Source organism: Phoxinus phoxinus (genome assembly GCF_949152265.1).
Source record: "Phoxinus phoxinus genome assembly, chromosome: 20".
In the NCBI taxonomy this organism is placed as follows: Eukaryota; Metazoa; Chordata; class Actinopteri; order Cypriniformes; family Leuciscidae; genus Phoxinus; species Phoxinus phoxinus.
In genome coordinates this window covers 9414938-9442098 of record NC_136895.1, presented here as the reverse complement: position 1 = coordinate 9442098, position 27161 = coordinate 9414938, and the positions used below count along the sequence as shown (strand labels likewise).

At 38.9% G+C, this 27161-nt stretch overlaps 1 protein-coding gene and 3 long non-coding RNA genes across 6 annotated transcripts; 3 read left to right on the top strand and 1 right to left on the bottom strand.

The window, feature by feature from the left end:
• Positions 1 to 8779: 8779 nt before the first annotated feature.
• Positions 8780 to 10134, bottom strand: LOC306988273 (uncharacterized protein). Its single transcript, XM_079593084.1, has 4 exons — positions 9758 to 10134; positions 9481 to 9615; positions 9085 to 9149; positions 8780 to 8900 (listed from the first exon to the last, which is right to left on the bottom strand). Exons 1-4 carry the CDS (start codon positions 10080 to 10082, stop codon positions 8814 to 8816), a joined length of 612 nt encoding a protein of 203 aa, XP_079449210.1. The 5' UTR covers positions 10083 to 10134; the 3' UTR covers positions 8780 to 8813.
• Positions 10135 to 13679: 3545 nt separating this feature from the next.
• On the top strand, positions 13680 to 16046 carry LOC306988616. Of its 2 annotated transcripts, none has more exons than XR_013795460.1 (7): positions 13680 to 14250; positions 14749 to 14828; positions 15163 to 15312; positions 15507 to 15641; positions 15726 to 15786; positions 15904 to 15930; positions 16015 to 16046. It is a non-coding gene; the product is annotated as an uncharacterized lncRNA (long non-coding RNA). The 2 variants fall into 2 exon arrangements; XR_013795461.1 differs by having other exon boundaries at positions 15147 to 15312.
• Position 16047: 1 nt separating this feature from the next.
• Positions 16048 to 17021, top strand: LOC306988614. 2 transcript variants are annotated; one of them, XR_013795457.1, is made up of 3 exons: positions 16048 to 16086; positions 16179 to 16253; positions 16850 to 17021. It is a non-coding gene; the product is annotated as an uncharacterized lncRNA (long non-coding RNA). The 2 variants fall into 2 exon arrangements; XR_013795458.1 differs by having other exon boundaries at positions 16050 to 16075.
• Positions 17021 to 18200, top strand: LOC306988615. Its single transcript, XR_013795459.1, has 3 exons — positions 17021 to 17043; positions 17197 to 17538; positions 17706 to 18200. It is a non-coding gene; the product is annotated as an uncharacterized lncRNA (long non-coding RNA).
• Positions 18201 to 27161: the final 8961 nt, after the last annotated feature.

The window sequence follows — 27161 nt, the reverse complement described above, 5'->3', positions numbered from 1 at the left end:
TCATCATCATCATCTGTCTGCAAGTCAGACATCAGAGTTGCCTGTGGAAGTTTGAGCCGAGCTTCCTGATAGGGGTCTATAAAATATTACATTGTTAACATCCCCAAAAATGAAATTAAATAGTGTTTTCATAATATATTATACTACCTGTTGTGTGAATAATTCGCACCCTGAAGGCAGACCAAGTATGATTTGGAGATTCTTGCTGTGTTACAGCCTTCTGGATCTTAGACACAGATTTGTAAGTCGGCCAAGCACAGGTACCATTCTGCACCCATGAAGATGGCACAACTTCTACTTCAGATGATTCGGTGAATTCCACAATATGGAACATTTTCAAAAAAGAAATCTTAAAAAAAAGAAAAGAGCAATTTGTTGCATTTTTCACATTTACAATTTCAACCATTTTATTTTCATAAATACTGTTATGTTACACCCCACAAAACACTTCCTGAATGTGGGATTTAGGTGTATTATGTTTAAATAAATCTACACTACAATAAAATCCTAAATCCATACATTTGAATTGCTGTTGATGTCAATTTAAATGCAGTAAAGGTAGACAGGCAAACTTGTTTTGAAAAGGAAGCATGACATTTAAGTGTCTCTTCAATTTTGGACATTTTACGCTAATGAAGTAAATGGTCAATTTTGAATTCATATGTAATTAGTTCAGTTTCTTAAAATAACTGGATCTAAATTAAAGTTATAGCCCACTAATCACTGTTACAATTTGACATTGTGAATGTTTTAAAATAACAAGAGTCCGAGTCCAACAGCATATCAAGTATTAAAATAAAACCTTACCTTTGTGATCGAACTCCAACGTTGAAATGTTGTCAAACTTTTGTGCAACTGAATCTCTTACCGGTGTACCAGTCTATGGCGTGTGTAACGTTACACCTTTATCGTCCATTCAATGACCGTCGTCCAATCAGTATAGGCTACGGAAATACATCATTCATTATGCAAGATTTGAAATTTGCCGTGCATTGTTCGAGCTTAGCTAAATGCTATTGGCTAGATTATTACCCAGTTACTTTGAAACCGCGTTTAAAACCCAATGAATGACAACATTATCTGCAAATGGCCATTGGATTGGAACAATTTTAAAAGAACTGTACTGTTTGTATGGTATTAATGAGCACATCTGCTATCACTTAGGCGATTTAGGTGGTAGGAGGATTTCTATGCCAGTAAGTTGCGCTAGCAGCTGTAACGTTATGTGGGTTATGTAGTCTCACGCGTGGTGTTAACTTCCCTTTCAGAGCGTCTGCTAACGTTACATAAAATAATAGAAAATAAAAGCCCAATTTACCCATTTTTTTCTTAGATGATCCCAATTTCGTATGTCTTGCCAATTTTGTATCCATTGTTTTTTTTTTTGTTGTCCAAACTGCAAAAACTTGTGATCACCACTAGGCTACAATGAGACCCCTCCCACTGCTGTGCGAGGGATGATGATGTCACCTGATCGCGCATACGTTTAAAATAGTACATGTAAATAAAAATTAAATACAAAATTGGTATGTAAATAACATGGGTAAATAATGATCTGCATGCTTCATTACAAAAAAAATAGTTTTGCATGGTTTTAAATATTAAAGAATGCTGTGCAAAACGACACTATTATTAGTAGCTATAGTTTAATATAAAGTTTTACCGCAGATATTTTGTTTTGGACAAGTTCACGACATTCGACGAGTAGATATTATCAGATGCGTTCAGGAATTTATGTCAATTTTAAAATCATTTTTATGTTAATTATTGCTTCATTAAATCCATTGATTGAACGTAAGCCGAGTCATTTCCAGAAGTGGCCCAGATCTCTACAGCCAGATGCGGCGAGCATGAATCGGCCCAGTGCTGTACAGCCGTAACAAAAATGCATGTGCCAGAGTGAGCTGCGGGCCACAATCGGCCCGGTTAACACACGCCGATGCCGAGTCTGAGCCGCAGGCGCCGCGGGGCAGCCGAGCTCGGGCCGATTATACATGCTATCTGGGTTGGTTCTCTCTTGAAGAGGAACGAGTACAGCGTCGAAGAAGCTACGGGAAAGATTCTTTCTCGAAATATTGAAGCCAAAAATTAATCCTTAATTTTGTAATAATGTAAAACGCTTTGCAACAGCATACAGCCTTAGGCGGAACAGCTTGCGCGCCTATTGGCTGCTCTGCAACAAAAGCAGCAGCCTATGCAAGGCCTCTCATGACACTTGACCCAATGAGTCACGTCAGTCACGTCTGCGTCACGTCCCGCCAGAATGGGCGTGGCCTAGGCCTATAAATGCCCGAGCACGGCTGTCATTCGCTGATTTTCATCGCCGAAGCGACCCGACCCAGAGCATGATGCAGGCACGGCACAGAGACGCAGTACACGTTCCTCTTCTAGAGAGAACCGAGGTTACATTAGTAACAGAGTATGTTCTCTTACGAGAGTTATCTCGTACTGCGTCGAAGACGCTACGGGAACCCCGTGTAAAACGCTGTGCATGCTGAGACCCGACACCAGAGACCCAAGGGCGCGCACGCCCGGGGCACACATAGTGTATGATCACCAGAAAAAACTCACACAGAGTTCTAGGAAAGAGGGGCTAGAATAGCATCATTCCTTTATAAGTAGTGCCCCGAGGGGCATTTTCAGCATATATATGTATATAAATATATATGGTGGATCAATACATTGCTCATAAGACATAACTGCCATTGAGTGATGCTTAAAACAGCTTGCCGTAACAAAAACGGGGCAGAAACGCCATATGTGTCTGTTTAGACCGAGAGCAGCCTGGCCTGCAAGGCGGGAACCTCTAGGTTATAGAACCTTATAAATGAAGACGGGGAGGCCCAGCCTGCCGCCATACAGATATCTTGCAATGAGATTCCACTAGACCAAGCCCACGAGGAGGCCATGCCCATCGTAGAATGTGCTCTGATGCCCAAAGGGCACGGCAGTCCATTTGATGCGTAGGCTAGCGCTATGGCATCCACTACCCATCTGGACAGGCTCTGTTTTGACGCAGCTAGTCCCTTGGAACGTCCGCTAAACGAAACAAAGAGCTGCTACATCTGTCTAAAAGCAGCGGAGCAGGACACGTACGCTCTTAACGCCCTGACCGGACAAAGGAAGCTAGCGTCGTCCTTTTCCTCGGAGGCCGCCAGAGCCGACAGGGAGATAACCTGAGCCCTGAACGGTGTGTTGAGGGACTTAGGCACACACCCGTGTTTCGGCTTTAGTACGACTTTAGAGTCATTAGGCCCGAACTCCATACACGACGCTCTCACCGAGAGCGCTTGTAAATCCCCCACACACTTCACTGAAGCGAGAGCCAGAAGAAACACTGTCTTGAAAGACAAGTGCTTCATGTCAACTGAGTGCACAGGCTCAAACGGGACACCCTTCATGGCATCCAATACCATAGAAAGGTCCCAGACGGGGACTGAAGGAGGTCTGGGAGGATTCAATCTCCTAGCTCCTTTAAGGAAACGAACAACCAGGTCGTTCCTACCAAGTGATCGGCCAAGCGTTGGATTGACAAACGCTGCTATAGCCGCCACGTAAACTTTGAGCGTGGATGGGGTCCTACCCTTATCCAGCAGCTCCTGTAGGAAGGAGAGAACCTCCGTTTCCCCGCACTGCAGGGGTGATACACCCTGGGCTGAGCACCAGCCAGAGAACACAGACCATTTAGAGGAATAGAGCCGCCTAGTAGATGGGGCTCTAGCCTGCTCGATCGTGTCTAATACTTCCTTTGGGAGGTTAGGGGGTACCCGTTGATGGTCCACACATGTAGGGACCAGAGCTCCGGGCGAGGATGCAAAATCGAGCCCCTGGCCTGAGAGAGGAGGTCCCTTCTCACTGGTATCTGCCATGGAGCAGTGCCTGTCAGCTGCATCAGTACTGGAAACCAAGCTTGGTTTGTCCAGAACGGAGCCACAAGTAGCACTGAGCATCCGCTTTCCCTGATTCGCTCCAACACCTGAGGTAGAAGCGAGACGGGGGGAAAGCATAGAGCGGGCAGCGGGGCCAGACGTGGGCCAGCGCGTCCTTGCTCTTGGAGAAAAATGTTGGACAGTGAGCGTTTTCCTGAGATGCAAACAGGTCTATTTTCGCTCTGCCGAATGTCTTCCACAGCAGTTGTACTGTCTGTGGGTGTAGAGACCACTCTCCTGTAGGAACATTGTTCCGTGAGAGTCTGTCTGGGCCGATATTCAGGTGCCCTGGCACGTGTGCAGCTCTCAGCGAGCGCAGATTGTGCTGGGCCCAAACCAGGAGGCGTTCCGTTAACCTGTAAAGGTATCGGGATCTGACACCGCCCTGGCGATTTATGTAGGCCACCACTGACATGTTGTCCAAACGGACCAGGACGTGATGTCCTTTTATCCTGGGACAAAAGCGCCTCAACGCGTAGTCCACTGCCAACATCTCCAGGCAGCTTATGTGTGGGAGCTTTTCCCATTCTGACCACTGGCCGAAGAACGGTCTGCCCTCGAGCAACGCTCCCCAGCCTGAGGTGGATGCGTCCGTAGATACCACCTTCACGCTCGAGGAAGTCCCCAGGATTACACCTGACTGGTACCAGTCTGTCGCACTCCATGGTTTCAGAGCTGACAAGCATTCCTGATCGACCTTGAGGCGACAAAGACCGGAAACCCATGCTCGGCGCAGCACTTGCGCTTCTAGCCAGAACTGCAGCGGGCGCATGCGAAGCAGGCCCAGCTGTAATACTGATGATGCTGAAGCCATGAGACCCATCATCCTCTAAAACTTCCTGAGCGGAACTATGGAGCCACCGCGGAAAGTTTTTATCATGTGCAGAATACCCAGTCTGCGCTGTGGTGACAGCTGTGCTGTCATGGACACCGAGTCCAGTTCTGTGCCCAGAAAATATATTTTCTGACTGGGAGACAGTGAACTTTTCGCCCAGTTGACTAAAACTTTGAGGTGTTCGAGTAATGTGGTCCTGTGCTGTACAAGCTCCGATCGTGATTGGGCTAGAATCAGCCAATAGTCCAAGTAATTGACCTTTGGCTAAGCCCCGCCCCCCTTAGTTACTGTTGCTACCTCCGACAACTTAATCTGGGCTCTGGTTTGGTATCAACATGGCTTATGCTGTGACGCTCTTCCTGCTGAAATTGTATCAAACTTTTATAAAGCAGCAAATAAAGTGTCCGATAGAAGTAGGCAAAAGTGTCTGCAGTGTGCGTTTGAAGGCTTTATTCAAGACAAACGGTGAAACGCAAGCAACAACAAGGCATCCAAATAGAGGCAAAAGCATAACGGTCACAGTCAAACAATGAACCACAGCATATCCTAATGGAGACGGAGGCTGGGACTCACAATATCAGGAGAAACACTGTCATGCAAAGCTGGGTAGGTCTCTATTCACTTCTATAATCGTTATTATTTACAAAGCAAACGGACTACGCGAGTATAAAGTTGTATTTATTAGCAGCGTGTGCTAGCGTATCAACAATTAGGGTAGAGAACCGAAATCATGACCTAAACCAGCATAAAACTGTCTAACTAGTATAACTTCACAGTAAGGTTAAAAGCTAAATGTATCTTAGAGCAAAGTGTGTTATTGATCTTGAGGGGTTTCGCTGACTGAGGACGTCCACACAGTGTAATCCAAAGACGACACTTGTCAGTATTTAACTTCGGTTTTGGGAAGGGGAAAAAACGGACACCCCCCTCTAACCTCTCTGGGAAACGCGTATCTGTGTTACAAATGCCCCAGGCACAACGTTTAACCATATTTTTTATAAAACTACGACGGTAATAGCCTGCCGAGACCAAAAATATGAGCCGCCTGCGTTGAAGTCAATGGAGCGCCGTGAAAAAGTGTCGGAGCCTCTGTGGGAGCTTGTTCTTGGCTGCGCTGTGATTGGTCAATCTACATTCTAGGGCGTGGCTTAGCCAAAGGCGAATTCAGAATTCGTACGCCTTGGAGTCTCAGGGGTGCCAGCACCGCGTCCATGCACACTGTAAATGTACGAGGTGCTAGAGACATGCCGAACGGGAGGACTGTGTACTGATATGCCTGGCCCTCGAAGGTGAATCTTAAGTACCGCCTGTGACGTGACGCAATTTGTACTTGGAAATACGCGTCTATCAGATCTATTGACATAAACCAGTCCCCTCGGCAAATCTGCGTGAGGATTTTTCTGGTCGTGAGCATTCTGAACTTGCGCTTCACAAGCACAGATCTAAAATGGGTCTGAAACCCCCATCTTTTTTTGGCACCAGGAAATATCTGCTGTATAAACCCCCTTCGCTCTGAGCCTGAGATAAAGGCTCTATGGCCCCTTTGCTTAACAGTTTCGCTTTTTCGGCTCGAAGTAGATGTGCTACTTCTGTTTTCACCGTAGTTTCAACCCGCGCCGTGTAACGGTGGGGGCGTCGCGAGAACTGTAGCGAATAGCCTCTTTTTATAATGTTCAGCACCCACTCTGAAACCCCGGGAAGTTTTTCCCATGCATTCGCATGAGTAACTAGGGGTAGAATGAAATCTGGGCCCTGGTCACGAAATGGCGGCGACGCGAGAGCAACCGTGTGCTGTAACATGGACGCTGTGTTTGCAGCGTTTGAGGCGGGGGGCGCGCTTAATCGAGCGGGCAGCCCGAGCGCGCTCAACTCTCTCAGCTGAGAGAGAGCGCGCAGGGCTAGCCCCGTAGGGCTCGGCATGTCTGGGAATAAATGTGGGTGCGTGACAGCGGGCACATTTATAGCACTGAGAGTACTGTCTATCAGAACTGACTGACCGTGCATTGGTTTCGTTTTTACAGAAACCGTGGGACATACAGTGTGTAGTGTTTGTGGGCACTGAATAGCGGGCACGTTCACTACATGTGATGCACAATCGACATGAGTCGATTTTATGTGTGCAAGCCCTGTATTGTGTAGGGCTGTGCTTGTGTGTACGAATGGGCACTGAGTTGTGGGCATTACAGTTTTCACACATAACACCATCGGCCGAGGCCGGGACACCAGAAAATACACTCTTTATCAGATTTATATGTGTCGTCATAGAAACGGCGTTTGTGTGCAGGCAAACGGGCCGTGATGCAGGTTTGTTGACTGCAGAATACACTGGCACGGTCGCGTGTGTTTGAACTGTGCGAGTGAAAAGTTTGGGTGGAAATCCAGCCGCAGCGGGACTTCCTAGGGGGGAATCGCAATCTTTGGCCGAGGCCCACGCGGCGGAGGGCGGCGTTCAGCTGAGCGAGAGCGCGGTCTCGGGTCTCGGGCCTGACGCTGCTGAGGCGCGTCGGCGGACGCAGACCTTTGCTGAGTGCGGGCAGGCGGCTGTTTAGGGCGACCTGTCGCAGAGCTGTAGGGCTTGGGCAGAAAGTGTCTCACGCCTGATGGCATGTGCACCGGATTTTAGTGGCGCGGAGAGCGAGGTCCGTGGCGCTTCGTAAATCCGGCACGCAGATCGCTTCCGGGCCTTCCTCGTCGAGCTCACGGAGAAGGTTGGCCTGGAAGATCTGTAACACCGCCATCGTGTGCAATGCCGACGCAGCTTGTCCAGCGTAGGCGCGGCGTAAGTTCCCTTTTTCTGTACTTTACTCTGTTCCACTTGTATTTGAAGTGGTGGTGCTAATAAATCCATGCTTCAGTTCAACTTTCTTGTGGAAGGAGTTATCTGTCTGCCGAGTTGGAGAAGGGGAACTCTTTCACGAGGGCAGAATAGTGAAGATGGACAATCTTCATGATGTTAAAACACTTGTTTCTTTCACATGACTGTAGATTAAACTTTACCTCAGAGCTTTCAAACGCACAGGCTGGTTTAAAACACAGTTAAGAGGAAGTTAAAGGCAGGTTTGCTCTGGCCACACTCGTTTTTATTTTATTTTATTTGTCGGTCTATTTGTTCAAAACTCAACCATTGACCTATATATAATCTCTTGTCTTTCTTTCTTTTTTTTTTTTTCTTTTTTTTTAGCTCTAATTCACTGGCAGCAAAATGACCCAAGACACTGAGAAAAGCCCAGTTAACTAATATTAATAAATGCTCTAGAAGTATTTGTTCGTTGTTAGTTCATGTTAACTAGTGAAGTTAACTTGTGTTAACAAATGGAACATCATTGTAAAGTGTTATCATGATGTTTTATGACGTTCACTTGGTTAAAGTTTAAAGCATGCGAGTGTGTGTGATCGTGTTGTTTATCAAGTGACCAAACCAGTGGAACACTTCATTTGCACGAAACCATGCTTGTGTTAACCACAAAAAAAGAAAACTGTGCAAAAGTTACATGTTTTTAAATATGTGCAAAAATATTAAAAACAATTAATATGCATGCCAAAAACATTTTTAGATTTATTGACGTTTGTTTTCCTGACTTAAAGCTTTGTCAAATCTCTGTAAGAATTGTTGCAGAGATAAAAAAAGCTGCTTCAGCCCCAAGAAAGCTCATTTGTGGTTTACAACTTTTACTGAGCATGTCAGCGCACTTAAAATAGAGAGAGAAGAAAACTATTATATTACTATATATAAGCAAGATCTCCACTTAATAACCCTGTATCACATGAAATACGTTCTGATGAAACTATTTTGCAAATCGCAATTACATTACATGCCAACATATAAGCAGTGCTATTACGTTGGTCCTTAACCTAATATAAGCAGTATTAGGGTTGCCACTTAAAACAGTATCAGCAAAACATGTTACTATCATACACACTGCATATTTACAAACAAAGCAGCAAACGGAAAGTATATATGTAAATTATAAATGGGAATTAAAAATCACACATATAAAACATAATAACAATACATTTTATTTAGGTACACTTTATATTAATAATGTGTATCACATCATGCATTGGCTGTAGACAGTAGTGCTCTGCTCCTGACTCCTGGTGTTACTTGAGCACACGGAGAAATCAACTTCAGCACACTGGAAGAGGACCATATTATATATCAATGGACATATACAGTATTCAAGACATAATGTACAGTCAGCTGGTCATAAACATTTCAGATTTAATGAATCTTGTGCATGCAGCTTGAAGTTGCACTGTAAGAATCACCAGTAATAGAGGACACAAAAATATAACATATATTAATATTGAAGATTTTACCTGTGGATTATTTGAGTTTTGAGCAGCAGATTTTCCAGTTGCATCAATGAAGATCTTCACCATCCCTGAAACAACACTGAATATGAAACATCACTGCATTCACACATTGTAACAGTCCAAGAGCTGATTCACAGAGAATGTGTTTTATTGTGAAAAATGTGAGATTCAGGGAAGTTTTTTTTTTTTTTTTTTTTTTTTTTTTTTACTTTTTAAGGCATTTTTAGAATGCCAAATCTTGCACGAGACTCTGAAAAAGTAAGCGTTTGTTAAAAAACAATGCAAAGTAGCGTAGTGGAATAGAAAAACACATTCTGTGTGAACCAGCTACATTTTGTAGATCTAGAGTTTGTCTTCTTGTAGTTCACTGACACTTTTTGCAGTAAAACAAGTACAAACCTATTAATGCAATGGTCAGAAGCACAGTCAGCAGGATGAATATGATGATGGTCATATTTCTCCATATCTGGTGTTGTGGAGCGTCATCTGTCTGATTCCTGTGGACGGAGTCTGTGATATTCTTATGGACAAAATCTGTCAAAGGTTTGTAGTTCAATCTTTATTCAGTTTCAGTCTTTAACAGAACAATACAACTATTATTAGATATTCATACAGTATATTAAATATGGAATCCATCATGTGGTTTATAAAGACATGAAATGATAAAATAACTTACCGCTGATGTAGATTTTGGTGCCGTTGCTGAATTTTAGTGGTTCACTAGTTTTCACACAATAATAAACTCCTAATTCATCAATGGTGATATTTTTGATGGACAGACGACTGTTAGTTTTCACTGAGTATTTGTGTTCAAAGATGTTATTTTCATATTTACCTCGTTCTGCTGTGTTGCTGTAAGTGCGTAAGATCAACACTGGAGGATCTGGTAATTTCTGTTTGAACCAGTAAATCTCCTTTATATCAAGATCACAGGTTATAATCACATCAGATCCTAAAGTTACTGGTGTGTTTGTTAGACTCTCTGTGGCTTGATACAACATGAACAGATCTATGACAGAAAGAAAAACACATTTATTAAGATATAAAATCAAAAGAAAACTGACTCAATCAAATGTGACATGAGAAACTCACAGATCTGCAGCTGTATTTTTTTATTTATTTTTTATTTAACCTTTATTTAACCAGGAAAAAGTCCCATTGAGTTACAATAACTCTTCTCCCAGGGAGTCCTGGCCAAGATAGGCGGCCAAAAAAAGTTGCAAAATAAAAAAAGAAACAGGACAAAACATGTCATACTACACAACAAATATCTATATATAGACTATACATATACAAACAAAACATTTTGTTTAACTTAAGTAAATACAAACATATAATTTACAAAGGGTACCTAGTTTAAAAACAATTACATCGTTCAGTCAAAGTTGACTTTAAAAGGTTTCTAAAAATATGAATAGATGGAAGTGATTCTAAATTTAAGGTGTTTTGGAGTTCATTCCAGAGATTTGGTGCATATGATGAAAAAGCTTTTTTACCAAATTCTGTTTTTGTTGATGGAATAATTAATAATAATTTTTTTGACGACCTTGTTCTGTAAACACTGTTTTGGTAAGTAAGTAAATTTGAAATGTAAATGGGTAATTTCCCCATTAATGCTTTGGCAATAAAAATCAATAGATGGAATTTTCTTCTGAGAGAAAGGGAGGGCCATTTTACAGTTTCATACAGAGTGCAGTGGTGAGTTCTAGCTGTTGCATCGGTAATGAAACGTAAGGCAGAATGATATAATACATCTAATTTTTTTAAAACAACTGAGGTAGAGTGCATATAAATTAAATCACCATAATCCAAAACTGTTAAGAATGAACTCTCCACTAACCTTTTCCTTGCTGAATAAGGAAAACACCTCTTTAATCTAAAATAAAAACCTAACTTAGGTCTGAGTTTTTTTAAAAGGTTCTCAATATGGACCCCAAAAGACAATTTATCATCAATCCAAATACCTAGGTATTTATAAGAAGTCACTCTCTCTATTGGAGTACCACTTTGTGTTAAAATAGTGAAATCCACAGGAGAATGTGAACGTGTAAAGACCATTCATTTAGTTTTTTTAGCATTTAATACCAACTTTAATCCTATCAGAGATTTTTGTACCTGACTAAAGGCAGACTGTAAATGATAAATTGCTTCCTTCAATGATGTAGCAGAGGTGTACAAAATAGTGTCATCTGCGTAAAAATGAGCCTTTGTTTGATTCAGATCTACACCTAAATTATTTATATAAATAGAAAATAAAATAGGACCCAAAACTGATCCTTGGGGGACACCCATTTTTACTTCTAGCAATGATGAGGTACATTTATCTAATGTCACACACTGTGTTCTACCACTCAGGTAATCAGAAAACCAGTTTAACACAGTGCTACTAAAGCCTATGGTTTGCAATCTTTGCAGAAGAAGATTATGGTCAACAGTGTCAAATGCTTTAGATAAGTCAATGAATATAGCAGCACAAGACTTTTTGACATCTAAAGCATTAACAATATCATTTGTAACAGAGGTTACAGCCGTAATTGTACTGTGTCCTTTCCGGAACCCAGACTGAGTGGAACTTAAAATACAGTTATCAGCTAAAAAATGTTTTAGTTGCTCATTTATAAGAGACTCGAATAGTTTAGACAAAACAGATAATCTGGAAATTGGCCGATAATTATCTAAGGCCGATGGGTCTCCACTTTTTAATAGTGGGAGGACAAATGCAGATTTCCATGATTTGGGAATAGAACCACTGTATAAACTAAGATTAAAAATGGAAGAGATGGGTTTAGCAATCAAATTTGCAGCAGTTTTAAGAAAAAATGGCTCAATCTGGTCTGGCCCAGCAGACTTTTTACAGTCCAGGTCCAACAGAGCCTTTTGCACTTCAGAGACAGATATTGAAGTAAAGTTAAAATTATTCACATTTACATTTACATTAGACAAGTCTCTGATAGAAATTACACTATCTGTGGGGTTGGTTGGGAGTGTTGACTGAGTATCTATTCCTGCATTAATAAAATGCTTGTTGAATATATCTACTATATTTTGTTTACCCCTTACTTCACCCTGACTGGCTATCATAACTTCTGGGATAGTTGGAGGGGGTACGTCTCCCGAAGAAGATTTAATTACTTTCCAAAAATGTTTGGGGTCATTGAGGTTTTCATTTAATAAATTCAGATAATATTCACTTTTTGTACTTTTTATTAGTCTGGTGCATTTGTTTCTTAATACCCTATAATTTACCCAGCATTTATCATTATTATTTACTTTTGCTTTAATCCATGCTTTGTTCCGTTCTCTAATAGCTGTTGCAATAGAGTCATTAAACCAAGGATTGTCTCTACCCCTCACTCTGTATCTTCTAATAGGAGCATGTTTTTCAACTATGGCTAAAAAGGTCTTTTTAAAATAATTCCAGGCCAGCTCAACATCATCCATATCACAAACTATGTTTAAATCACTCTGATAGATTTCATGAAGAAAAGCTTGCTCATTAAAACATTTATAATTTCGTTTAAAAATGTACCGTGGCTTAGTTTTAGTCAATTTGCAGTTTCTAACACACACAACCATACAGTGATCACTGATATCATTACAGAACACTCCAGTAGCCGAATACTTATGTGGAGCATTAGACAGAATTACGTCAATTAATGTCGATTTGTCCATTCTTTTCTGATTTAGACGTGTAGGTGACTGTACTAGTTGCGTCAAATGTAAAGCATCACATATGTCTCTTAACGTTGATGAAGGTGATAGCCAGTCCCAGTTCAGATCTCCTAGGAGAATATACTCATTGGACAGTTTATGCAAAAAGTCAGACAGTAAAGAAGTTGCTCCAGCTGCAGCCGAAGGTGGGCGGTAACATCCTACCACAGTCAGAAAAGCGCCATTGGGGAGATTTAATTTAATGGCACATAGTTCGAAGAATTTTGGCTTTGTTATTGATTCAATGGAACAACATTCCAACGATGCCTTAACATAGATAGCTACTCCCCCTCCTTTACCCATACGATCCGTCCTAAAGAGATTATACCCTTCGATGTGAATCATATTGCTCGTGATTGATGGTTTGAGCCATGTTTCTGACAAGACGATTATGTCACTTTCTGTCAGTTTAGCCCACAGACGAATAGCATCGATTTTATTAATCAGGCTGCGCACGTTGACATGAATAAAACGCAAGCCACTGCTATCTTTTAAATCGTCAGGGCTCAGAAGCTCAATCAGTTTTGGGCCTGGGTTTGGATGGACATTACCTGAAAGGAACAGGAGTAGAATAATCCAAACTGCTCTTGCCGGGCGGCTGTTGCCGACTCGATGATTGCGCCTGCAGGAGTTAAACTGGAACCGCCGTACTTCTGCCCAATTGAAAAGTCCATACCCATGCAGGGTGCAGACCGATGAAGCCATAAGGACTGATGTAAAGTCATTGGCATCAACCCCACTAACACAGAACGTTTAGGGAACGTTAGGGAACGTTAGTTTATGGTTCTCTAAAGGTTAGTTTGAACCAAACCAAAAACGAACGTTTAGGGAACGTTCCCTCAGGGTTATAACGTTCCCTAAACGTTAAGGGAACCAACTAACTAAAACGTTCTCCTGTGGTTGCACTGTACCTCCACACAACGTTCCCGTTTGGTTGTTTTTGGTTGTTTTTGGTAATGTTTATTTAAACAAGCTCCATTTAAGTTTTTGACGTAGCATATAAAAGGTTTGCAGTCAGTTGATTTAATTCACTCAAAAATGATTGGTCTTATGAAATCCAAGTAAAATAAACAGATTATCAAAAGAATATATTTAATTTTAGACTGATCAATTTAGCAAACAATACTTTTGTGCCTGATTTCGTTTTTTTAACTGTATTAGTTGAAAATACTTAAAACAAGAATCTATCAATCGAACGATTTTCACAAATAAGAAAATTCACTTCCAACAAAGTAGGTTTTTTTTTTTCAGTGTACAAATTCAACCGTTACACCCCCACGCCAGTAGGGGCAAGTGCCTCTGTTTTCAGGTGACCGATTGAAATCATGTCCTGTGTCCTGACTTCCGTGTTCTGCGATTTACACCAAAGTCCTTCTGGATACACAACTTGCATGGGAATCCGTCTTCTTTCAGTGGTTTCGTGTAAATGGACGCTCAAGATAAATTGTTTGAGCACAGGTATGGAGCCCTTAACGTTATAGTGCTAGTTCGTTTTTTCGTCTCTTTAGAAATACACACGTTGCACCCACTGTTTGTGATTTTCACGTAGAATAATAATAGTTCGGTAAAATATTTTTAGAATACTTTTCTGCTATCACTGTTAGAATACATTCAGAACATGTTTAATTTATTCCTGTACCGTTGGCATTTTACACTCACTTATTTGCATGTATGCAAAGCAAGGCCTCTGATTAGGTGGCAATGGCGTCAATGCGTCTCTATCCAGTAATTTTCAAACATTCCAATGCCGTGTTAAATGTGCTAACGTTATAGCATTGTGTGTCTGATCGCTCCTCTATCAGTTTTAGAAACTGGTCAGACAATAACAGCTATAGTCTACATAATCCTACAGTGAAATTAAAAAAGCCATTTCACTACATGCTAATCTTGAGTAATATCATTTTCTCCTTTTTTCCACCTTTTCTCACACCAAACAACGACGTACGACGCCATCAGAAAGCGCATTTTGGGAAATGTGTGGATCCGTCCGTTCGCATTTCTGTGTTTCTATGCATGTAGACTAGAGCATCATTGTGGTACGTGTATGTTTTTACGTATGTTTGCCTGAACCATGTTTGTACAACTAAACGTAGCACAATTTGTGTGTATATATTATAAAATAATCTGTATAGTGGATGTAATGCTCGAACCATGATGCAGTATCTGTCTGCTTACTCGAGCACATACGGATGTGTAATGTCACACACTGTAGCATTATACTTTTACGTTTAAACAGTGCATTAAAAAAACAAACTCCATATCTAATGTTTAAGAAAGAAATAACATATTCGTGGTCGGGGATAGCAACACTCCATTTTAGTTTAAAATTACCCTCTAAAATGCTGATTGGCCAGGTTTGCTGACGTCAAGGCATGTGACGCAACACGAACGTTCCTGATTGGCTGGAGGAAATGGATAAGTCTACGTAGAACTCAGTAGACCGTTCACTATCAGGAAGTCTTGGAAAAACAACCAACAACGACCAACAACAGCAACCATTGAGCTTCACATTCTCAAAAAGTAAGTGAAATACGTTACAGTTTCATGGTTGTAATGCAAGGGTTTGGGGTTTAACTTTAAGCCGTCTAGAAAATCTGGCTGTGTACAGGTGACTTATTGGTGCTATACTATATATAAATAAATACGTTTTCTCTGTATGGAAATACTGCTTTGTTCGGCTACTGTCTCACAAAAACTTTGTTCTCTTAATGTAGATTCCTATGACAAAGCCATGAAAAAATGTCGGCGACTGATGGACACTTCCAGCATTGAGACGGAAGACGATGCGAGTGTCCACAAAAGGCAGTGTAAACGCCCAAGGAGGTTCATGACGGATTCTTCAAGTGATGGTAAAACCTTAAGTACAGACATTATTTACAAAATTAACATTTTCTTTTAGCAATCTGTACAAATTTTTTGGTCTTTTATTTCAGATGAATCTGTTCCACAAATGAGAGAGTGTGAGAACGGAGTGTGTGTCTGGAAGCCCTGTCCGTAAGTTAACATTTAAGAAACCTGAGTCATATTTCCTACCATGGAACTACTGACATTCAACCTAGTGCATATCATGTGACTATTCTGATGTGTTTGTCTCTTCCTGCCTGTTTCCAGGTCCGCAGCTGCCTCCACCACCTGCATGTAAGTTTTTTTTTCTTCCTCCTCCATTTGCAAGAAACCTACCATAAATGAAGTGACCAATATTCATATCTACTTTCTTTTTAGATGAGTCAACACCACACAGAAAACCAGCCGGTAGCCCAGAATTGGATGGGTCTATTATGACGTAAGCTGAGGGTACAGTGGCTTTGCATTTTCCATTTCCAATTAAATACTATTTCATGACAAGGAACTTGAGAGTAACTTGACTTTTTTGTTGTTGTAAACAGCAGAACTCATCACACAGAGGGAGGTGAGACATCACACAGAGGGAGGTGGCTCAGCCATGGAGACGGAAATGAGAGGTAAGAAGACTCACTTAAAGGAACACACCGACTTTTTGGGACTTTAGCTTATTCACAGTATCCCCCAGAGTTAGATAAGTCCATACATACCCTCTTCATCTCTGTGCGTGCCGTAACTCTGTCTGACGCACCCACCACTAGCCTAGCTTAGCACAAATACTGGATGTAAATAGTTCCAGCTAGCATACTGCTCCCTATAAGTGACAAATAATGGCAACATTTTCCTATTTACATGTTGTGATTTGTATAGTCACAGCGTGTACAAATAACAAGGTCACATGTGAGACAGCCATCTTCTAATCATATACATACTCTGAACTATATTCTCAGAAGGCCGAAGCACTGCTACTTCTGCGGAGTGATTTACTCCAACTCTGAGCGAACTCTCTGCTCCTCACCACGGGGCTTCTCAGGGGCTACAAGCAAATCACGCCCCAGAAGTAGCAGTGCTTCGCCTTCTGAGAATATAGACTTATCTAACTCTGGGGGATACAGTGAATAAGCTAAAGTCCCAAAAAGTCAGCGTGTTCCTTAAGTTGTTCACATATTCAAGTAATGTATAACAACTAAAACTAACATAATTAATTTTTCCATAGCCATGTGGACATCCATTACCCGTATGGCACAGCGAATGGAAAAGATGGAGCAGAGGCTGGATGAGGTGCTCATGCTCTTAAGGAGCTCCCAGTCCCAGTCACATCCCTCTGCTCCTGTCGATGATATGTTGCTGTCGCCCTGCTCGACAGTCACAGAGCTGGAGGAGTTTGACAGGAGAGGAGGGGAAAAAATGGTAATTAAGTTGCCATAGTCCTGCCCTAAGATTAACACTATATAATTGCATAACTTATATCATTATAACTGAACTGACGGCTCTTACAAAATGAGATTGTACAAGCTCTCCACTTTGTTCTACATGTATAATTTGTATTTCTATGTTTTACAGCAACTTTTCCTGACAACTCTTGGAGGTTCGACCAGAGGTACTGCCATCCGTCGCATGCTACGGCGAGTGGCAACTATTGACGTCCATCAAACAGTTTAGTCTGCGGGGCAGAAAGGCAAAGAAGGCCTTCCAGGACCTGACAATCTGCAGGGTTATAACAGGCAGGTGTTATTTTATTGTTCACATCAGTATTATGCTTAGCTTGGAGGTTTTAATTTGACTTGTAACTTTACTTCATTTTGACTTTACTCTAGCGGCCTTCCAGAAAAACTTCCCGGCGGTGACTGCAGCAGAGACGGAGGACTTGATTGGGCAAGTGCTGAAGTTTGCCCCACACAGACGGTAAATTAGAATACTTCTATGTGATGTTCATAATTATCAAAGGAATGGGAAAACTATCAATATTTGTCATAATAAAAAAAACAGGGTTGTTAGTAAGGCAATTTGTCTTGCGTTTGTCAACGTGTTCATTCTCAGTATGACATATCAAACTTTTGTTTATTTTTTAGGCCAGCTGAGAAGGACTGAGAAGGGCTGATCGGTCAAGACAATGGAGCTCTTTTTTTATTTATTTTTTATTAAACAATTGTATTTTTGCCACTTTGGCCATTTACTTTATTGTCCCTTTTCAATGTGAAATTTGTCTTGGACTCAAAGCTGCATTTATACACAACATATATACATACACACAACAACATATGCACAACAACAAATGCACATTACATTATCATTCCAATATGCATCTTGCACACTACATTTGCACTCTTCATCACACTCTTTGTACTTAAATTTCTGTTTTATTTGTATAGTTGTAAAACTGATTCTATTCTTGTATTTTTTTTAGGCCTTTTATATTTTTGGTATTTTGTAATTTTATATTGTCTATATTAAAGTTTTAAATCCCATCAAGTTTGCCTGTTCATTCATTCCTGCTAACATATAAATTAATTTCTGCTTGTATAATAATTAATTCCTGCTTATGCACAGACAGTTTAAAGTAATAATAAAATTGGTACCATTGTTAGATTTTTAAAGGTTAGTGGAATGTAAAAAATAACCTTAGGGGAACGTTCTAGGAACGTTACCTAAAGGTTGCAATGTTAGGGGAACGTTCTAGGAACGTTCCCTAAAGGTTGCAATGTAACCAAAAACGAACGTTCCCGGAACGTTAAGAAAACTTTCCATGGGAACCAAAACCTAACCTTAAGGGAACGTTCCGCAACCAAAAACGAACGTTCCCGCAACCAAAAACGAACGTTCCCAGAACGTTCTGGGAACCATAAATTGTTACCTGGGAAACAGCATAGTCACAGAATTTGGGAGAACAATCCGGGAAGAAGCAAACAATCCATCGCCAGATGATCCCAGAGTATTTACAGTCCGTGAGCTCAGCACACAAGCGAGCACTGCGAGCAACAGGTAAACTGGTAGCCTCATATTGTTGTTGCAGCCAGACCAGCTTGTTTTCGTTGGAGAAGTGGGCTATATTATTGTTTACTCTTTACGATAAAGTTTGTAAACACAGTTCTGAGACACGCGATGAAAGTTATTCCAAATCAGGTAACCCCGTTTTAACAAAAAAACAAAAGAGAACAAAAACACTGATACAAACACAAGGAAACTACGCAGACAAACGTGTAAACACTGGCGCCGCCATCTTGGATTCCGCCATCTTGGATTATATATCTTCATGTATATATCTTCATGTATGATCTTCATGATCTGATCAGAAGAATAATATCTGCTATACTGCGATCATTCAAACATCTCGTACTGAGAGCGGAAACACAAACCTCGACCACACAGACAAGAGGAAGTCAGAGCTGGGCTTATCTGAGATCATCATCATTCTTAGTTTAAATAACATGTAACTTTTATGTAACCATATCAAATTGTATTTATTTATTTTTTTGCTACCAGCTCCAGGTGACATATTTACATTCGACTAAAATGCCATTGCAAAGGCTTAAGCTTAAAGAAAAACATCCGACAATATATTGATGAACAGATGAAACCAAAGCCATAAATGTGCATGTCTGACCGGCTGTTTGTTCAGATGTTTAGAGGAAAAACAAACATGTGTGGAGTGTCCACATTTTCATAATGCAATTTTGTCTCATAATTTAGTTTAATTTAAGTATATTGTGTGGTTTTCTTATATTGATAATTGTGAACATTGCTACTGTCAGTCCTACTCTTAGTCTTATGTATGCTCATAACAAATGTAATCTTTAAAGATTTACCAGAAATAATAGGGTCCTGTTTGCAGCCACAGATATGCTCCTCATGACACAGCGAACATAAAATCATCATAAATAATTTGAATACATATATATACTATGGGAATTACTTACTTGGTATAAACTTAATGTCAATATATCCTGAGGATGTTTGTATTTATATACCACACACAAACACACAGACACAGACACACACACAGACACATACACGACAACACTTCTGTCAGGAAATACAGAAACTATAAACTGGTAGGAAGTGAATCCAGAAAGCGGGGTAAAGTTAGTTTTAGGTTCGATATTCGCTGTATATTCACATAAGCTGCTTTAGGGACCGTCTGCAAATTCAGCTCACAGTGCAAACCCAAGTCCAATAATTAATGGTTTTTCGTGTTCAAAGGTTGTAGTTGTTCCAAGTGACGACTCTGGCTTACTACATATGAGATTTTGCCAATACCTGGCTCACTGTATGTACAGTACAGAAATATTTTTAGAATCAAATGAAAGTAATTAATTTAAAATATTTTTTCATGTTTCAAAGGTTGTAGTAATTCCCTAGAAACCTGACTGACTTACTACAGGTGAAATTTTCACAATACCTCCCTTACTGTACGTACAGGTTGTAGTACGTTCCTAGTGACAACTCAACTCAATTAATTTTGATAAATGTATTAGGTAAAAGTAGGTATTAGAACTGCTGTTCCTGGTAGCTTTATCATGCTTTCAACGTTATAAATAAGCAACACCCTTATAGTAAAGATTCAAGTTAAATTTTTGTTATAAAGTCCCTAAAATAGAGATATACAGTGGTAATCTATATTGCAACAAGGAGAATAAATGAGAAATTTCTGCAGATATTCTTTAATTTAAAAAAAGGTTAAGCCAACTACAACTATTCTTAAGACACAAGTAGCCTACACTTTTAAAAATGGTGTGTGATTCAACTGTTAAACTAGGTACACAGTGAACACAACCATTGTGCATCTTTCCCAGGACTGGTGATAGTCCAAGGCAGCGTGCGTGGTACCATCTTTGGCACTGTTCACATTGTATCTTCAAAAGTAAAGATAAATGCACCATTAAAAAAGTAAACACATGAATTATTGTATTGCTATGGTATTCTTACTTACCCAAACAATTGGATTTTGATTTTGGACTTAAGTTCCTTACATCCACAGTGTGAACAGTAATCCTCATTTGATTCTACATCAAAATATTGATTTATTAAGTATGTATCTATGCATGTCTTTATTTATTTATAAAACATAAGCTTCAGTATGTATCATCCTTATGCTAAACATACTATTTAAACTTCTTATTCTTAGACTGATACTGTACATTAAATCCTATAGAGTATTCCTAGTTACTGGTAACACTTTACAATAAGGTTCATTAGTTAACATTAGTTAAATACCTTAGTTAACATGAACTAAGAATGAACAATACTTCTAGAGCATTTGTTAATCTTAGTTAATGTTAATTTCAACATATACTAATACATTATTAAAATCAAAGGTTGTATTTGTTAACATTAGTTAAAGTTACACTATGTAGAAATTGTGTTTTTGTCAAACAGCGACCCCTAGAGTCGCTGTGGAATACTTGCACTGTCGTAAATACCAATAATAAAGTAGCCTACCGCGTTTGCTGGCCAATAACGTTTTTACATGATTGCAGCTAAATCACAAGCAAACAGCCTATCGTCTAGGCCTACTGTATAATTTAATTTGTGTTTTTTGATTGTAATGTAAACATTACAAAATGCCAGATGACATCAATAAAGTTAAATGTACGTCGCATTATTTCATAACATTGGCCGGTATGATGTCATTAGATATAATAGTTTGCAAATTGTGCTCGTTTACACTATTTACAACCTCTAGGCTTATTTATGTCCTGATAATTATGTGATATATTGAAAACTGTTCTCATGATAATCGCAGGAATCAACGTCAACAGCGTCGTCTAATGAATGAACAGCATCGTAAAAAAGTTACATGCTACAAGCAAACGCAACAACATACAACATAGAATGCAAACAAGTTTACAAATAAGAGATTTATTTACTAGTCCATCAACGAGATCGCCAGGTCAGCATCACTGTTGCATCCAGTGCTGCTTTTTAACTCGCGCCAACGAGTGAAAGCCTGACCGAGTGACTCTTCTCCGGTTCCTCATGCGGTCAGATTCTCTTTTCCTTTTCCTAGTCTCTTCCGACCAAGTTTTCTTTTCTTTTTCCATCGTCTAGTATCACGCATAGGTATCACGTCTGAAATACGTGCAAGTGTCTTCTTCTTCTTCTTTGGTGTTTATTGGCGGTTGGCAACCAAGCTAATCGTGATTCTCGCGAGATTTGTCGGGGGCGCTCCTCTCAAACATTGCTGGTTTTTCCAGCGGCATCCCCCCCAAGCTTTACTACCAGGATGATTCACCCTACTATGAGTTGGTTTACCACCGAAATTACTTTGAAGCTGTTATATTAAGGTACAATTTCTACATAGTGTGCCTTTAATGCACTTTGAACTAACATGAACAAACAATGAACAGCTGGATTTTTATTAACTAACGGTAACAAAGATGAACTAATATAGTAACAAATGTGTTGCTCGTTGTTAGTTCATGTTAGTTACATTAACTCATTCTAAATAATGAACCTTATTGTAAAGTGTTACCAAGTTACTTGATGCTTGCTATATTACCTGAAGAATGAAGAATCTCCTTCGCCATTTCTCTTCTCAGTTGAACAATGTTAATTGGAGTGGGAACAATGATGAATGGATCAGGGATTGCTGGAAATTTCTCGATCACCTCTCTTACAATTTTAAATATACCTTGTAACGGTTGTAAAAAAATGTTTATATTATCTGCTTGAAAACAATTACATGTTGTCATGACTATGTTTGCTTACAATTAAAATACAATTAAAATTACCTGCATAACAAACACCCCACAATTCGTTGCAACCTCCTGCACTGTGTGGGCAATGGTGCTGGGTTTCCATCTTATGTTTACCCAGTCTACAAATTAATTTCCCAGGTTGGTTCCATTAGAGAAGGTAAAAGATAAAGATAATGTGATTATTTTTTTTCCTAATCAAATGTATATGTAATCACATAATCCAACCTAAATAATTCATTATTCACCCTTGTTTATATAGGATTACAGTTTGCATTGGATTAACATTACTACTGTAAAACTGTGGAATGCATTATATTTTCAATTCATCAAATGTTTTGCTTACCACAAACTTCCAGTGATTGTCGTTTACATTTACAAATCCACTGCACCATCATCATTTTCAAAGTTTTTCTGTAAAGTAATTTAAACTGCTAGACTGAATATAATACAAAGTGTTTAGTTGCAGATTATCAGGCTAATGTGCAGAGTATTCTTATCATACTTTAAATACTTCAACCTAACAAACCATAACGCTAACCATAATCACTTTAAAGTGGACATAAAGTAAATTATAATGATTCCTTCATGTTTTTATTTTTTTTTATTTAAAAAGTTTAAATTTACAGGGACAGTGCACATTAATAACATTTATGAAAATGTAAATGTGCCAGTTTAGTCTACTTGACTAATTTTCAACTGTAGTCCCTGTGCAGGTGTGATGTCAAGTAAAATACATAAAAACATTCAACAATACTTAACATACATTAAAACACATTTCATCAAAAAACACAGTTACATTAAAACAAGTACAAAAAATAAATAAAAAACATACGACAGGACAAGGCACGTTTCAGGTGATTTGAGGAGCTATAAAGAATGGGCACACACTTGATTGTCTTTTAGCCATGATTTTAAGTTAATTTTGAATGACCGATATGAGTCACAGTCTCTGATAGACGTAGGTAAACTATTCCATGAAAAAGCTGACTGACCAAAGGCAGTTTTCCTCATTTGTATGACACAATCACCTCTTGCCACAGACCTGGTGTGTCTAGCCACAGTTGTTTTTTGTTTTATAAAAGCATTAAGTGGGGGCGGAGCCAAACCATGTAAAATTTTATAGACAAGACAAACATCTGAAAAAATGATAAGATTGTCCCAGGTCATTAAATTATGTTTTTTTTTAGGGAGTAACAGTGGTGATAGGTATTTGGCTTTCTATCCAGTACCTTACAAGCTTGATAATAAAGTAGCTGCACAGGTTTAAGTGTTGTACTGGCCGCTTGTGCCCAGCTAGTCAAACAGTATAACAGATGTGGCATGATCATGGCATTAAAATATATTGTGGCTGCCTTTGTAGTTAGACAATTTCTAATATGACGAAAATTTGACAAATTAAATTTTACTGTATTTATAACTTTTTTAATTTGTTTTTTAAATGTTATATTAGAGTCAATTATTATACCTAAATATTTAAAAACAGATACAGTTAACAACTGTTCCCCTGCAATATAAATATTGGGTGTGGAATTATCTGTTGACCTCTTCTTAACCCTAATATGCCTTTTGAATCCTGGTTACACTCAGTGCATTTTGGGGTCTATATGACCCCAATATTTATCGACTGATTGTAAAAAAAATGAACATTTTTAATAATACATATAATATATTATTTTTTTTGTTTACTTCTCATCTATACAGAAATGCTGTGTTTTTGGATATACAAAGCACTTTTGTACCTATTTACCACACAATTCCTCAACTATACCATTAGCTTGCATGTGAAATATGACATTTTTATGAAAAAAATACTTAAATGATCATCTAAATTAAATATAAGTTGTTTCTGGATATTGCTCTAGGTGTTAGCTGTATAATTCTGCCATCTGTTGGTCAAAGAAAAACATGAATGAATTACAATTTAAGAAATACATTGTTTTGCCCATAGAGGGCAATAGAGATCCATTCATTTTACTGGATGTGGCCAACTGCTCATATCATAACTTTTGTGATACATTTTGTGAATTTATATTTGTATAAACATTTTACAAGACATTAAAAATAAATATTATTTCAAATAGTAGAATTTTTGTGGTTTTTGATGCGTTTTGAAATGTCTATTTTTACAAAATACCACATAAATTGCCACATAAGAAACACCTAAAAGACAATACTTAGAATCAGATTGAAGTTGCATATTATTTATTTTAATGAACACATTAATGTGAAAAAAATAATTAACTTTAGAATTTAGAAGAATTTTTTAGAAGAATTTAGAAGAAATTAGCACAGAATGAACTGTGTGCAGGACACAAAAGACCCTCTTTGTATACCTTCCGTGTGGAAACAATTTCTTTATTTTCAAAACAAAGTTGCAGCTCTTAGATCTCAGAGTAAACTTTCTCAAAGTTGAACAAGTCAGTTGTCTTTCATCTCTCCCTTGCTCTCTCTGCATGTATGTGTGTGTGTGTGTGTGTGCATGCATGCATGCATTAGGTCTCACTGATTCACTCAGTGCTCTACATTTGTGGCTGATTTCATTTAGATTCCATACAGATGCTCTCTATGATAGTCACACGTGTGTGTGTGTGTGTGTGTGTGTGTGTGTGTGTGTGTGTGTGTGTGTGTGTGTGTCTGTGTCTGTGTGTGCAATTAGGTCTCACCCCTTTTATCTTTGTTCTGCATTTGTGGCTGATTTTATTTGGCTGCTTTGGCAGTCATACCTGTTTGTGTGTGTGTGTATGTGTGTGTGTGTTTGAGTAAGCATGTCTTTTCTACATTGCATTTTTGCTCTAGTACCAGGCCTTCATTTCTGTGTTGAAATTTTCAGATTTATGCTGGAATTACTGATTTTATTCGTCAATTTCTAAAAAAAATGCTTTCAATTGGAGTCACACCTGTGTGTGTGTTTGTGTGCGCGAGCATGTGTGTGTGCAAGTGATCATGTTCGTTCCACATTGCATTTGTGCTCTAGTACCAGGACTTCATTGTGGTATGAAAATTTTCATATTTATTCTGGATTTATAGATTTTTTTTGACAAATGAAAAAAAAAAGAAGATTTTTTTTCGATTTTCCCATTCATTTCAATGTGGGGTCATATTGACCCCAAAGGTCATGAGTGTGACTTTTTTTTTTACACACCTTTAGAACAACCGAATCAAGCCCAGTTTTTTTGTGTGTGTATGGATAAATAATTTAGAAAAAGTCACAAGATTTTATTCCACTGAGATAAAGGGAACCATTTTTTTTAACGAAAGAAAAGTCGATTGGGGTCATATAGACCCCAAAGCACAAATGAGTTAAAAAACATACAAGCGTTTTTTTTTTATATTTAAATGAAGACCGGAATTATTAAGCCATTGCATGACATCGTCCATCATTGCCGTGAGCTTTGATGATGCTTGCTGCTTGGTCAGTGCATGCACATATATGACAGTATCGTCTGCATACATCTGAATCTCAGACTCATTGCATACAGTGGGAAGATCATTTATGTACAGACCAAACAACAGGGGCCCTAAAATTGATCCCTGAGGTACACCAATATCACAACCGATGGCCGACGACACCTCATAATTTATCCTGACCCTTTGATATCGGTTTTCCAGATAAGACTGCATCCATTTAATAACATTTGGGGCGACATTAAACCTTGAGAGCTTTTTGAGTAAGACACCATGATCCACCGTGTCAAAAGCTTTCTTTAGGTCTAAAAATATGGCCCCAACAACTCCTCCTTTATCTAATTTAGATTTCACATTCTCCAGGAAAAAGCAATTTGCTGTTTCCGTTAAATGATTAGATCTAAAACCAAACTGCATAGGATGCAATCTGAAGGGGCTGTTGTTGAGATGACTAGTTAGTTGTTCTACTACATATTTTTCAATTACCTTTGACACGATAGGTACTATGCTGATTGGCCTGTAGTTATAGACCTTTGATGTATCACCTGTTTTGTGGATCGGTGTTATTATAGCAGTCTTCCATGCTTTTGAATAAATTCCTTCAGTGATAGATCTATTAATAATATGTGTTAATGGACTAGATAAACTCTCGTTAAACATTTTTAGGAACATTGTGTCCAGTCCGTACACATCTTTAGCTTTGGAATTCTTTAGGGAACTTATTATCATTCTCACTTTATCTTCTGATATTTCCTGGATCTCAAATACAGGTTTATTGTAATTTACTGGCATCATAGTTAGTGAATTAACGGATAGGTTATGTGTCAGTGTTGATACTGATTCTACAAAGTATGAATTAAAAGTTGCAACTATTTGAGCTTCGTCCTGTGTAATACTATTATTAACACATATTTCTAGACGCTGTTATGATGTGTTAGTATTGTGTCAGACCAGTGACTCTATTTCAATATCATCTATTGTAATTCAACCTGTATGGATCATGGAAATGTACTTTCTTCAAGCTTTGTCGAGAAATTTCCTGTATTCCTATAGTGGCATGAATATAGTACTCTATTGTCTGGAAAACACTAAAAAGGAAAATAATTCTATGTCCAGTATTGAAATTCCATTTAGTTTAAAATCACTTATCATGGAAGTACAGAAAAGTTGTACTAACCTTTCCCATCAAAAGATTGTGAGGCTTCAATGTAATAAATTCCTTGTGTCTAAGAGACATCCTCCAGGTCATGTTGCTGATTTTTGGATAGCAATAATCACCTCACAACGTTTATTTTCCCATAGTTATTCTGCCTGTAACTACAAAGGCAAAACAAGCAGTGATTCTTAAAAATACTGTAGTGTACTATATCAAAGTAATGTAAAAATTATATTGTACTTTGAATTGGACATACTTCCTGTACATTT